General features: G+C 42.3%; 1 protein-coding gene across 1 annotated transcript in view; it reads right to left on the bottom strand.

The window, feature by feature from the left end:
• Positions 1–4513: 4513 nt before the first annotated feature.
• ATL3 (atlastin GTPase 3) overlaps positions 4514–12904 on the bottom strand; it is a 62849-nt gene continuing 54458 nt past the window's right edge. The window contains exons 8-12 of the mRNA XM_007944850.2: positions 8909–9036; positions 7591–7647; positions 6171–6242; positions 5358–5789; positions 4514–4600 (exon numbers count right to left, since the gene is read on the bottom strand). Of these exons, the coding sequence (XP_007943041.2) occupies positions 4514–4600; positions 5358–5789; positions 6171–6242; positions 7591–7647; positions 8909–9036 (776 nt within the window). The remainder of the gene's footprint in view (positions 4601–5357; positions 5790–6170; positions 6243–7590; positions 7648–8908; positions 9037–12904) is intronic.

Below are 12904 nucleotides of genomic sequence, written 5' to 3'. Positions count from 1 at the left end.
GTACATTTCAAAACGAGGGAAGAAGTAATTTTACTGTGGGGCTAAGTGTAGTTTTCAAGCCAGTGTGTGTCGAGGCAGTATTTGAGCAGTTCTATGCAGCCTCCCGTGCCTCCGAGGTTGCTAGTGGACGGGAAAGCTTCCAGCAGAGCTTTGCTCACTCACTATATAAAGGAACCACTTGCTCCAGACGGAAGTGCTACGAATTCAAGGGTCCTCACAAGATCCAGGTTACTATAAATGAAACTTGTGGGTTTCAAAGCCACACTGAGCCTTCTCAGTCAGACACTAGACTAAGAATGTTAGAGAAAGTCGACTCAAACCACATTCCCACGGCTGCCTCTGATACCTAGTTAACCATCCCTTAGAGGCCAAGAGAACTGCTTGTTCAGCTTGCCAAGTCCACATCAACTTACTGCCCAGATCTGCCCATATTACAGAGAAATGAAAAAGCACGCAACATGTTGTGATCTTTATTCCATTAAATGATCTTACAACTAAGAGTGAAACAGAAACATGCTTTTAACATAATCTCATCCCCTTGCACTTTTAAACAATTTAAAGTCATTCAAAGGTAAACATGTAGCAGAAAGTACTTTTCACAAATTATTTTTTAAAACAAAAACACAGAAGGGATGTGACAAGAAATTCTGTATGTGATCGAGATTAACCTCCTTTAAGGCTCCCGTCAATGGCAGCATTTAGTCATCCAAATTAGAAAGCTCTGGGGACCACATACGACTTCCTGGTCATGAAAACATCACATTGGATTTTCGTTCTGGGCACAGGAAATTCCTTCCCAAGGAACAAAAACATCTTCAAACCTTTCTGCCTCTGGATCTCTTTTAGAAAGTTCTGATGTGTGGTACTTCTGTCTCAAAATTGCAAAGTTATGACTCTATCATTCTTTCTTATTCATTATTTTTTATTTGTGGCTGGGGGGTTTTATGTGTGTGTTTGAGAGATTTAGGGATTCAAGTCAACAGTGCTGAATTTTGTTTTTTGAAAGGAAAAACAGCTACCTTCAAAAAACATCTAATTCCATCTGTTTGTGAACAGGATACTCACACATTCGGAGTTCAGGGAAGGCACTGTATCTTGTTTAGAAAAGCAGCCCTAGGAGCGTGCACACCTCTGGATTATAAAGCATCCTTATGACTCAACAGTCACCTGCTGGGGACTGTATCCGGCAGCGGATCGCCCGTTCTGAACCTCGGGTAAACGCTGAGCCCTGCTGCACCTTCTCACGGGTTCTTCCCATGCCAGGGAGCAGTCTCTCTCAAACAACGTACTGTTTACAAAGACGGTGGCTCCAGAGCCGCAGCCCAGCCTCCCTGCGGCAATCCCTGGGTATCAGGATAGGAATCTGGATTTTTAACAAGCCTCTCAGGCTTACGCCCACCAAGGTAGATGAGAACCCAACCCACACCTACAATATGATTTATCATTACAGAAGGAAAAGCTTTCAACTGCAAATTCTTTTACTGAAAAAAAAAAAAAAAAAAAAACCACACAGACACAAATCTCTCCTTTCATAACTGAAGTCTGTCTGTCTGCCCTCCGTCCTTGACCAACAGAAGCCAGGATGATGCAGCACACACAGGCTGCCTTAGAAGGAAACATCAAATCATCCAATTACATTTTAATCAGAGTTCTGCAAAAACACCCATGTAAATCTGACATTGTTTACAAATAAAACTATTCATCACTTTTGCCTCGCCCTGAATAAAGCTCCTCGACTCCTCTGTAACTCCCACTCACCCCCGCCACGGCACCACGTCTGTAAGCACATGGAGTGTGTGGCACAATCTACTGAAGGAAAAGACACCAGTCCAAGGCAGTCTGTTCGTTTGTTTGCCCCCAGCATTTATTTCACGGAAGAGGAGAGAGAACAAGTAAGCACTTAACACATTCGCAGGCAGACAGACAGACAATGCACAGGCTGGTGGCGACAAACCTCCATGGAGCAGATTTCTTACTACAGCACTAAACAGGACTCCAAGGACGGTTTCACAAACAGACCCAGGAGTTCTGTCCTCAGAGTGATCTACAGACCAAGGCAGAAAGACTTCTCAGCATCACTGTGATCCTAAGAAGCAAACTGGGGGCCAAAAAAAAAAAAAAACAACTTAGCTACATTTAACCTCTGAAATGAATGATTTGAATAGAAAATTTTGGAAACCTCCATTTCCATGTTTACTAAGAACGTGCCTCATATATTGCTAGGAATGTGCCAGCTGGGAACGGTGGAGTCACACACTGACCCAATACACACATCTGCACTCCTGAGTAATGTCCCTGCCCCACAGGTTAAAGGCTGGGAAGTTAAGAAGTAAGAGGCACTCCCTTAACCAGGCTACAAATACCCCCCATGATGACAAGTCATCTCCCATTAAAAAAAAAAAAAGATTGATACATAAAATCATCAATTTCTTGTTAAAAGAGCAGCAAGGCCAAAGAACACTCCAAAGAACCCTTAGTATGGACCCTTCTAAGTGGCTTCCAGAGGCAGAAAAAATGAAATCATAAAGACAAAAATAAGGCTTCCTCAGGGCAACGAAGCCAAGGTTACTCCGAAACAGTGACTAGATCCTAAGCTTTAATCAAATCTGACGTCGTCACACACTTAAAATTGAAAAAAAAAAGACTTAACGCTTTAGTATTAGAATGCGTTTTGGCCATATCATTTTCTCTCACCATAAAAGCAGGCCTACTTTTGACTTAATTATTCTGAAATCTATAAATCTGCTTATAAAATACATTTAAAAAGCCAAGTCCCTCAACATCTGTAAGACCTATTAATAAGATGAGAGGCTACCTGAAAACGTGTAAAATCTCAAGCCAAGTTTCCTTTTAATAGTCAAAGCTTAGCATCATCAGTAATCAACAGTACTTAGAACAATATGAAATTTTGCTAAAACTTAATGGCAAGTGAATAAAATAGCACGAACTTCAGGCAAGGTGGTATGTAAATATGGGGAAAATACACAATGCTTAGAATTAATTCAGAACTTATAAAAACACTTGAGAGGTAACAGGTTAAAGTGGTCAAATGAAATTCTTAGCTAAAATGATTACATGCTAAGGACACATTTCCTTCCTCCATTCATACTTCACGTGAGTAAAATTTACACTCAGTTTTTGACTAAGCCAGCCTCTCCCACAAAAATTATCTTGAAAAATTAAGGCTCACCCACCTAAATGTCTGTAGAAATACTTGCAGCCTAGTTTTAAAATCGGTAACAATTCACCATTACAAATAAAAGGAAATCAATCGGATAAAAAATTTTTCTAACACAATCAAGGGAAACAAAAAAGAATTCTTAGCTATTTCTACATGTTGTATTTGGGTAGAACTTTGGTCCTTACTAAGCTAAAGCTATTGTAAAGCTACCAGACTAGCATCAAATTAAGTTAAATAAAGGTAATTTGCTGACCAATTGGTATTTATAGCTTCCTTATTAAAAAATGTATTAGTGCACAGGAGACTGCAAATAAACATTTTGGACAAAGGCCTAAATTACCATGAAGCCACATGAAACAGGACACCAGCTAAAAGCAGTAATGTTTGGTCATGTTTTTCCTCTAAACCTTAGGTAAGTCCTTATGCAAAATTTTCAGAGAGGAAAAAAAAACAACTCGCCAACGACAACTGTGTGTCAAAGTCACATGTAATATGTACACACACAGACCTACAAACAGTGAATCTCACCAAGGCACAAGGTGAAGTGACTTATCAGAGGTCACGTTTAAACTCAGGCTTTCGTCTCAAAACATCCAGGTCATTCCTGTTACTACAAACCACTCTGGCTTCTACAGGCCTTGTGTGACTTCTCTTCTAGAAAGAAGCTACAAGAATGAAGGCAAAAACTAGAGCATGTAATATAACGGTCAGCCAGGCACCTTTAAGACCTGCCATCTCAGAGCACGGTCTATTTAAATATATGGTTTCCCATCCTCCATGGCAAACAAGATGCTCTAACAATACAGCTATGGTTCCTAAAGTACAGTGGTGCTATTCTCAGCCCATCTTCAGTTCTGAAGCTTTTCTGTTTGGTAAATGTTTAAAAAAAGGAATCCTACTCAAAATAGTAAGGTATAAAGGAAGTGAAGTTTCACCCCAAAATGGCATCTTCCTTGAGGTTATCCTCCATCCCCTCCCCATCATGTCCACAAAATCACAAACTCCATTTTAAAGGCACGAAGTGGCACATGTAGGACTTAAAGCTGCGTTACATTTTCTTCTTTCACTTTTTCCCCATAAAGTGCACAAAGCAGCAAGGCGTAAGAAAACAGACAAAGGCTCGGGTCTACATCAGCAAGGAAAGCAGTGCTTCCAGCAGAAACGGACGTGCATTCAAGAACTGGCAACCACGGGAGGGTCTGCTTCGTTTATTACAGTGCACGTTGCAGCTCTTCCTGGATGGCCTCACGTCTACCGTCTCCTCTGGACGTGGACCTGTGGCCGTGGCAGAAACCCAGAAATCAGCAGGGGCTGGTCGGTTCTTGTTGGATGTTACTGAGCTTTTTTATCCACTGTTTGTCTGCCGACAACAGCATCTCTCAAAGCCGCCTGAGTGGAATTACACATATACGACGTAGCCTGCAAAAGTCCAGTTAGTCACACGTCAGTGAGATACAGCACAGCGTCAAGGAGTAAGTTCTCTGTCAAAGCTCTGCCTCCGTGGGTGGTATACGCCCGAAGCAAGGAACAGAGTGCAGGTGTGAGGGGGTCTGCAGCAGCAGCGGCCTCCCCCTGATCTGCCTTATGGGGATGGGCAGGCGAGGCCCTGGCTTCACCACAAGCTTCTTGCCTACCTGGTCTGTTCATGCTACTCAGAAAACAAACCAGTCTCAAAGATCCCTAAAACAGGAGACCACGTCAGTGTCAAAAAGCCATCAGGGGTTTTTTATTCATTTTTTTTTTTTTTTTAAGATTTTAAATGCAGGAGATGGCAGCTATTTCTAACCTAACTTAGCAGGGCTCAAAACAGAAAACTTTGTTCATAGTTTTCAAAGCTCTTAATTCTCAGTGAAGCAAGTTGATCTTGAGGGAGAAAACACACAGGCCACGTGTCTGCAGAGCACATCGTCAGAAGCTTCCAGGGAGAAGCAGAGTTATGTCTAAAGCAGAATTTCTGTGCAGGAGAGGGCATTTTAGGCAGGGAAGCAAAGTATTAGGAACAAATATTAATACCCCAGAGGAGGCTAATAAAACAACGTCCATCAGGGGAAAAATGGCCAGGGATGTTTCCCATGCTTTCTTTCACAACGAAATTCTTCTGAACGGAAATATTTCGTAATACAGGCACAAACAGCTGTCCGTTACCAACCTTCGACCTCCTCAGCGGCACACTTACCTGCTCTAACACATACGATGCACCAGTATCGATAGCTCCACCCAGCTCACGATATTCACCAGAGTACCTGATGTAACCCCAGGTGAGGAGCGCTATCAGCAACAGTCCAACCATACAGTTGAACAGCTGGGCCACAGCCTCGAGACCCACAAAGTGAGCGAGGGCCGAGGCTATGTACAAAGCCACGATGCCTGTGAAGATCACGGCAGGGGTGCGGAAGGTACTGAAGACGTTCTTGCTGTCATTGTGCTTGACGAAGTTCTCATAGAGCTCTTTGATCTCCCCCTCCAGCTCCTCCTGGTAACGAAGGCTGAAGTCCTTCCCACCCATCTTCTTGGTCTTCTTAAAATGGTCCAGAGCAAGCTGTCTGAATTCACCATGCTTCTCCTCGAGAAGGTCTGGAGACAGGTAAGGCTTCTCTCCCCCACAAACCTAAAATACAAGGATGTTTACGATCCTTTAAAAAACAAATGCCCAACAAAATTAAGTGAAAAGACACTAAAAAGGTTATTTTAAGGTACCAGAGATTAACTTTAAAATGATGCTCCAGACCTGTAAAGTCTGGGTTCCCACCAGCTGAAAGCTCATTTCTATAACCAGGGGGATAGTGATCAGAGAGCAGCGACACTGCGGAACAGACCGGGCAAGAAATGGCAGTTATCAGAAGCTCCCAATCACCAGGGCGATCTGAGCACAGCTTGGTTGCCTCATCACCTTGAGACAGGTTACAGATAGGACTGCGTGTGGCCTTTGGAAGTCGACAGCAATGCCCAGGTTACAGGTGTTTCAGAATAAGGCATAAGCCACACTTACCTCTTCCATGTGATTGTAATAAATGTCCTTGGCAGAGGCTGCAGCTGCTAAATTGTTGGCTTCAGCAGTGGCCTTTTAAAGAAAGTAAAGTGTGAATACAAATCCGGTTGTTTAACATTCTCCCACAAACAACCAAGTGAAACTTTTATCTCATCCTATTTTTCCATTCTTCCTTTTTTACTTACTATCTTCGTGTTATCTTTTAATTTTCCATCTCGTCCACTTTATGAAATAGAGGATATCTTTCCTGCCAAAAAATCTAATTTTGTACTAAGAATCTTTAGCGTAAATTAAACCTCCAAAAACCAAAGGAAAACCATTTCCTTTGCTTCAATATTAAATGCAAGAGACAGACAAGCCCGTAAAAATGACCAGGTGTTCTGGTCAGACAGTGACTTGTGGAACCTCCAATCTCTGGCCCTTGGTCACCCTTTGTACCTGAAACTTGAGCTCACTCCTGTAGCTCCATTTTCAGCCAGACAACGGACAGGTCTACAAGGAAAACAGTGCAACACTAGGGAGATGTGCACTCCTTAAAACAATCAGCCAGTTGAGGTCAAAGAGGCAGCACTTGCCCAGGGAGGAGTTCAGAATGCGGGAAGGGTTTTAGGACAGGAGGAGGGATGGAAACGGGCAACACAAGGGGAACAAAGTGGAAGGAATGATGTTGCATTGAGGGAATTGCAATCAACGACACAAAGCAAAATGGGTGGGAGTTCTTGCAGAGGAAACCGATTTGCTCTGTAAATTTTCACCCAAATCACAACAAAAAGTTTAAAAATAAATAAATAAAACCTCTCTACACATTCAAGTAAAAGAAAGAAAAAAAGAAATAGAAAAGCCAAAAAAGAAAAATTTATCTTTACACTCTTAGTTCCAGGTTCTGGCTCCCTTTGTGTAAATGTTTTTGCTACGAAAGAAATCAACATTTGATAATAACTGGCCTTACGTTGTTCAGCACAGGAAAGTCAGAATTTGCACGTGAAAACAAAATGAGTTTCAAGTTGAGAACAAAAAACCCAAACCTGATGAGTAAATAACGTATGTCAGGACACACACTACTAAAAGAGGCAACAGATGACAGGAAAATTACTTTTGAAACATTATTAGGTATTTTTACCTGGGTATGATAAAATAGTGTTTTCCACACTGTGTCTCTGTGTCTGGTGAGCAGACCAGGCATAGCGAGCAGCAGTCACTCAGTTTTGACTGTACTACCAGAAACCCAGACAAGAAAATCAAGCAGCCATGCTGCCCCAAGTGTGCGGAAGACTAACAACCCGTGCTAAGGACTTCTTTTGACGTAACAGGAAAGAAGAGCAGTAGTATTCTCCTAGCACAGGGCTCTACTTACTGTGTGTGTGTCAACTCAAGTAACCAAAGACTACGATATGACGCAGGATGTCAAAGAACTGCCTACCTGAAGCATGGATTTGGGGTGAGGCAGATCTTCTCCTTGGTAAATTTTAATATATGCCTTAAAACACAAACATAAAATGATTAGAAATAATATCCTGCCATATTCCATTCATACCTTAACTTTTAGAAACAGTGACCATTACAAGTGCATTTTCCCAAAGACCTAGATCAACAACCAGGAATTAGCCAAAACACAACACACCTGAGTGCATGTTAGCAGTTCTGGTTAACTAAAGTAACTAAACATATTCTCAAGCAGCACAAGCCTACAAAGGCTAGGATTTCCATCCGACTCCCCATGCACCCTGGCCTCACCGCTACCTGTGAGCAGTGACCATTTGCCTCGAGGTAGTCATGTCACATCTAGGTGCCGTCTCCTCCTACTCACAGCAACTTCCTAACCATCTCCTGTCCACATCATCTTCCTGAGGAGCCATCTTCCTTTAGCCACAGTAATGACTCCTCCAAGAGAGTGCAAAGAACATCGTTTGGTTCTTAGACAGATACTGCCACCCAGTGGCTCAGTCCTGGAGGGACACTGAGGTCTCTGGAAATGCCCCTCACTGTCTCCCCCAGGAAAGGCCCCTAAGCTTTAAAATAGAGACTTCCCTATGAGCTCAATTCCTAAGTGTCTTTATCCTAAGTGTGTCTTTAAGTGAATGGACGGTAAGTCAGAACAGGTGCATTCAGTTCTTATTTAGCCTTACTTAGCACAAGAAAAGGCTCCGTGCCTTTTCAATGATTTAAAAGCTGCACGTGCAGTAACAGAAGGTGATTGTGATGAAGGATTTATTGCAAGTAGGGACTGGTTCACTGTTTCAAAGTGAAGGCACGTTTACATAACATTAAAGGGCAAGTGTCAATTGAGAGGAAGCTGGCCTCAACCCTGGGACCGCTGGAATTATGAGAATGCATTTGGTTCTTAGACAGACACCGCCACCCAGTGGCTCACTCCTGCAAGGACACTGCGCTCTCTGGAAATTTCTCACCATCTCCACCAGCAAAGGCTCCCCTAAGCTTTAAAATAATTTACATCCTAGTTCAGTTTAGCATACTGGCTAAAGCACTTGACTGCTAACCAGAAGGCTGGCGGTTCAAACCCACCAGCCCCTCCTAGGAAGGAAGGTTGGGCAATCCTACTTCTGTAGTGATACTGCCTCGGAAACCCAAGGAGGGGTCGCTATGAGTCGGGTCCGACTCGATGGCACATAACAACAACAACAAGTTCAGTTTAATCAAAAAATGAAACCTTTGCACCCAAATCATAATTTAAAAAAAAAAAAAAAAAGAAACCTTTGTAAATTAAAACCTGTATTTACCTTAAAATACTCCAGTAGTCCCCGACAGGTGACTTTTGAGCCATTGATCTCCTTTTCCATTAAGTTAGATGGATCTAACACAAAGGGTATCAGTACCTGTAACTGGTCTTTGAATTCACTGGCAATATCTGTGGACGGGACCACAAAGAAAAATGACAGATAATTAAGAAATAATAAGCCTGACACAGCCTTCCTTATTCAGCTAAGTTGAGCATGAAAGCAATCTTCCCAGTCTACCTCTCATTTCAGCGTTGGCAGGTGGTATCCTGACCATCTGCTGGGGAAGGCGGGCCCCGGCCGGGCACGTGGACACTTTCTGGCCACCATCACCCTACCCTAGTGTGCTTCTCTCTCCTGCCTGGCTGCGGTACTCAGTGCTCTCTAGTCCAGAATGCAGTGTGGAGAGGGTTCCTTACCCTGGTTTTCACTACAGATATTCAGTCTACTCCCAGCCCACGAAGAAATTTCACTTTTTAAAAAATGTCCATAACCATGGACTTCAAAATAACAACGATCAAGCCTTCAAGTTGTCTCGGGCCCTTGCCTGGTCCTTGCACTAGCCCTTAAGTCAAACAGAAATCACCATCTTTTGCTTGACTTTGTTAATTTTTAAGGTTAAAGAGACAGCACATCTGTACCTTATGACACAGTGAATCAGCAGGGCTGCCTTGTTCTTCCGGGTCCCACAGGTTCTCCACCTTTGACAGGCTGCAGCCTGTCCAGTTCCCCACTGCTCTCTACTAGTGGAAAATATTGCGTTTCTGCCCTTCGACGGTTTTACTGAGCCACCACCAAGCCCTCTCGACAGGTAAGACCCCGTCTCGGGACAGGTGACAGAGTCTTTGCAGCTTCCGCGAAGTTGCCACAGAGGGCTCAGGAAAGCTATCACCTCATGGCTAGTCCAACTGGGAAGATACAGGAAAACCAAGACCCAAAGAATTAAATTTATATAATCTAACATCTTCCTGAGTTCCCAACTAACTCAGAAATTACCAACTGAAAAGAAAGTGGGTGGGGTCCGTATCAGCGTGAGAGCTCTTGAGTGCAGTCCTTCCATGAACCTGATTTATGAAATCGAGACATTCTGACGCCATTTACTCATCAGTAACAGCTTCTGAACACCATTGTATGACAGACATTGTTCAAAGAGCTGGCGACAAAGCAATGAACAAAAATAAAACCCTCTGCCCTCACGGTGCTTAAACCCTGAGAAAGGGGAGGGGCACCCACCCATCTTGTTTACTCACGTGCAGTCAATTCTCATTATTTACAGTCGTTATTTTTTATAAAGTGGCTGTGAACACTAAATACTAAATCAATGCTCAGGGGGAAATACAAAGTTAGGTTCCTCTGGTCACATTTAGTCAACTAATCACTATGTAGCTTTGTTTCATGTGTGTTTATTTAGTTAGTATGTACTGCTGATTGATCAGCAATGAACTCAGAGGCAACAGCACTGTAACTCATGAAGTAACTTCTTGCGCTTAGGAGCACTGGGTAGCACTTCAACACTACACTTTGGAGCCATTTTAAACCAGGGCTTTAAACTGGTTCTTCCCAGTTCATGGCCAAAAAACTGAAACCAGGATAGACAGAATTTGTAACATGTGGGTGCCTGGAATGACAACTGGAACAGGGACAATTACAGGTCAATACCTTCCCAGAAACTTAAATCTCTCTCGCAGAAAACAAGGGCAGCAACCAATCTCTTGCCTGGCAGTGGGAAAAAGCAGTACCCTGCTTAGAGATGGTAGCGAACCAGGCCACTCAGGATGAGTGCTGCACCCCACAGTCCTAGCAGGAATCCAATCTCCTGCGTCAGGCTTCTGAAAGGGCCCACCATGTCTCTTCTGAGTCTCCCATTCCAGGGCTCTGAGCCATCATTTTTCCATTCTAGCTATTGCTCCAGGCACCCACATTTTGTATATTTCAGCCTGTCTAGATTTTGCATCATCCATCATGAGTGAACCAGTTCAAACCAGTTCGAAGCCTTGTTTTAAACAGCAAAATCACCAACAAAAATCCTGGCACTAACCACATGAACAAAAGGACACTTGTTTGCCATATAACGAAAATTTTTAATTCTCATGGTATTCAGACTTTCTGAAGCCACTGAGTACCTAAAACCGTAAGCCAGAGGGTCATCTTTAAACCCTAAACTGTAACCTTAGACTGAAACTGGTCCCTGAAAGTCATCTTTAAATCAAACAACAGTTTAATTAGTAAAGAATGTCCTCCCGGACATGTGCTCTCAAACAATCATCAGCGTGTAGTTATGGGAAAATAGCCATTCGAAAGATCAGACTAGATGCTATATTTTAAAGTCTACCAGTAATTGCCTAAATTGTTCAAGGAAATATTAAATACTACACCCTGCATGTCTACAGTTATTCTGAAAATCCTATTCTAGCCTGGTTTCCAGGGAAATGTATAATTACTAGCAGTGAGTTGGGGTATAAAAGCCTACAAAAAAGATTTTTCCTCTCTGGAACATTTTTGATTCTCTGGTCAAAAATGTCACAATATGCAAATTGTACACTAAATAAACTTCAATCAAGTTTTAATATTGGCTTAATACTGATTTTATTTTAACAGCAGTATGAGACCTGCAACCAGAAGGCAGAGCAACAGCTTGTTCGATTTCACCTTGTTGCAATTGGAAATGTACAACTCAAAACTTTTTTTACTCCCATTGTTGGAAAAGCATTAACTAAAAAAATCTCCAGACAACCGAGACAAAGTGTCCACAAAAGTAGAAGAGAAAGAAATAGTTCTATTATTTAAAAGAAAAAAAATTAAACCAGAATTCAATTATTTATATTACAGGTAATCTGCAAAGGCAGAAAGAATTTTATCCTGTTATTCAGCCAAGCACTCTGACAACAAAGTAACTAGTTCTCAGTTCCGATGCCTTCATAACTGTTCTCACTGAAGTGGACTGCCAGGTCCTTCTTCCTGGTCTATCTTAGTCTGGGAGCTCCACTAAACCTCCCCACCACGGATGACCCTGTTGGTATCTTAGATACCAGCAGCATAGCGCCCAGCAACCCAACAGCATGCAAGCCACCACAGTACAACAAACTGACATGTGAGTGGGCTTTCAGGGCCTCTGCTGATGTGGCATGCCTCAAAATGAAAAGAAACATGTGCAAACATCCACTGATAATCCGAATGTGGAATGTGCAAAGTATAAAACGGAATGTATAGAGATCGATATCCTAGGCATTAGTGAGCTGAAATGGACTGGTATTGGGTGCTTCGAATCAGACAACTATATGGTCTACTACACCAGGAATAACAAATTGAAGAGGAATGGCATCGCATTCATCATCAAAAAGATTTCAAGATCTATCCTGAAGTGCAGTGCTGTCAGTGCTAGGATAATATCCATACGCCTACAAGGAACACCAGTTAGTAAGATTATTACTCAAATTTAAACACCAACCACTAATGCCAAAGATGAAGAAACAAGATTTTGACCAATTTCTGCAGTCTGAAATTGATGAAACATGCAGTCAAGGTGCACTGATAACTACTAGTGATTGGAACATAAATGTTAGGAACAAAGGATCGGTAGATGAAAGATAGCACCTTGGTGATAAAAATGACACTGGAGAGATGACATGACAGAATTTTGTCAGACCAATGCACTCACTGCAAATCCTGGCATTTCAACTACATAAATGGCAATTACATACACACCTGGACCTCACCAGGTGGAATACACAGAAACCAATTTGACTACATCTGTGGAAAAAGAAAATGGAGAAGTTCAATATCACCAGTCAAAAAAAGGCCAGGAATTGACACTGAAACACTTAATTGCTCATATCCAAGTTCAACTTGAAGCTGAAGAAAATTAACACAAGTCTACAAGAACCAAAGTATAACCTTGAGTATAAAACCAAAAAAGAAAAACCCCACCAAACTCAATGCCATCGAGTCAATTCCGACTCATAGCAACCCCCACTGGGTTTCCGAGGCAGTACATCTTTA

The sequence above is a fragment of the Orycteropus afer genome, unplaced genomic scaffold, assembly GCF_000298275.1.
Source record: "Orycteropus afer afer isolate SDZICR_OR568_19922 unplaced genomic scaffold, OryAfe1.0 scaffold00130, whole genome shotgun sequence".
Classification (NCBI taxonomy): domain Eukaryota; kingdom Metazoa; phylum Chordata; class Mammalia; order Tubulidentata; family Orycteropodidae; genus Orycteropus; species Orycteropus afer.
This window is presented reverse-complemented; position numbering and strand designations above follow the sequence as displayed.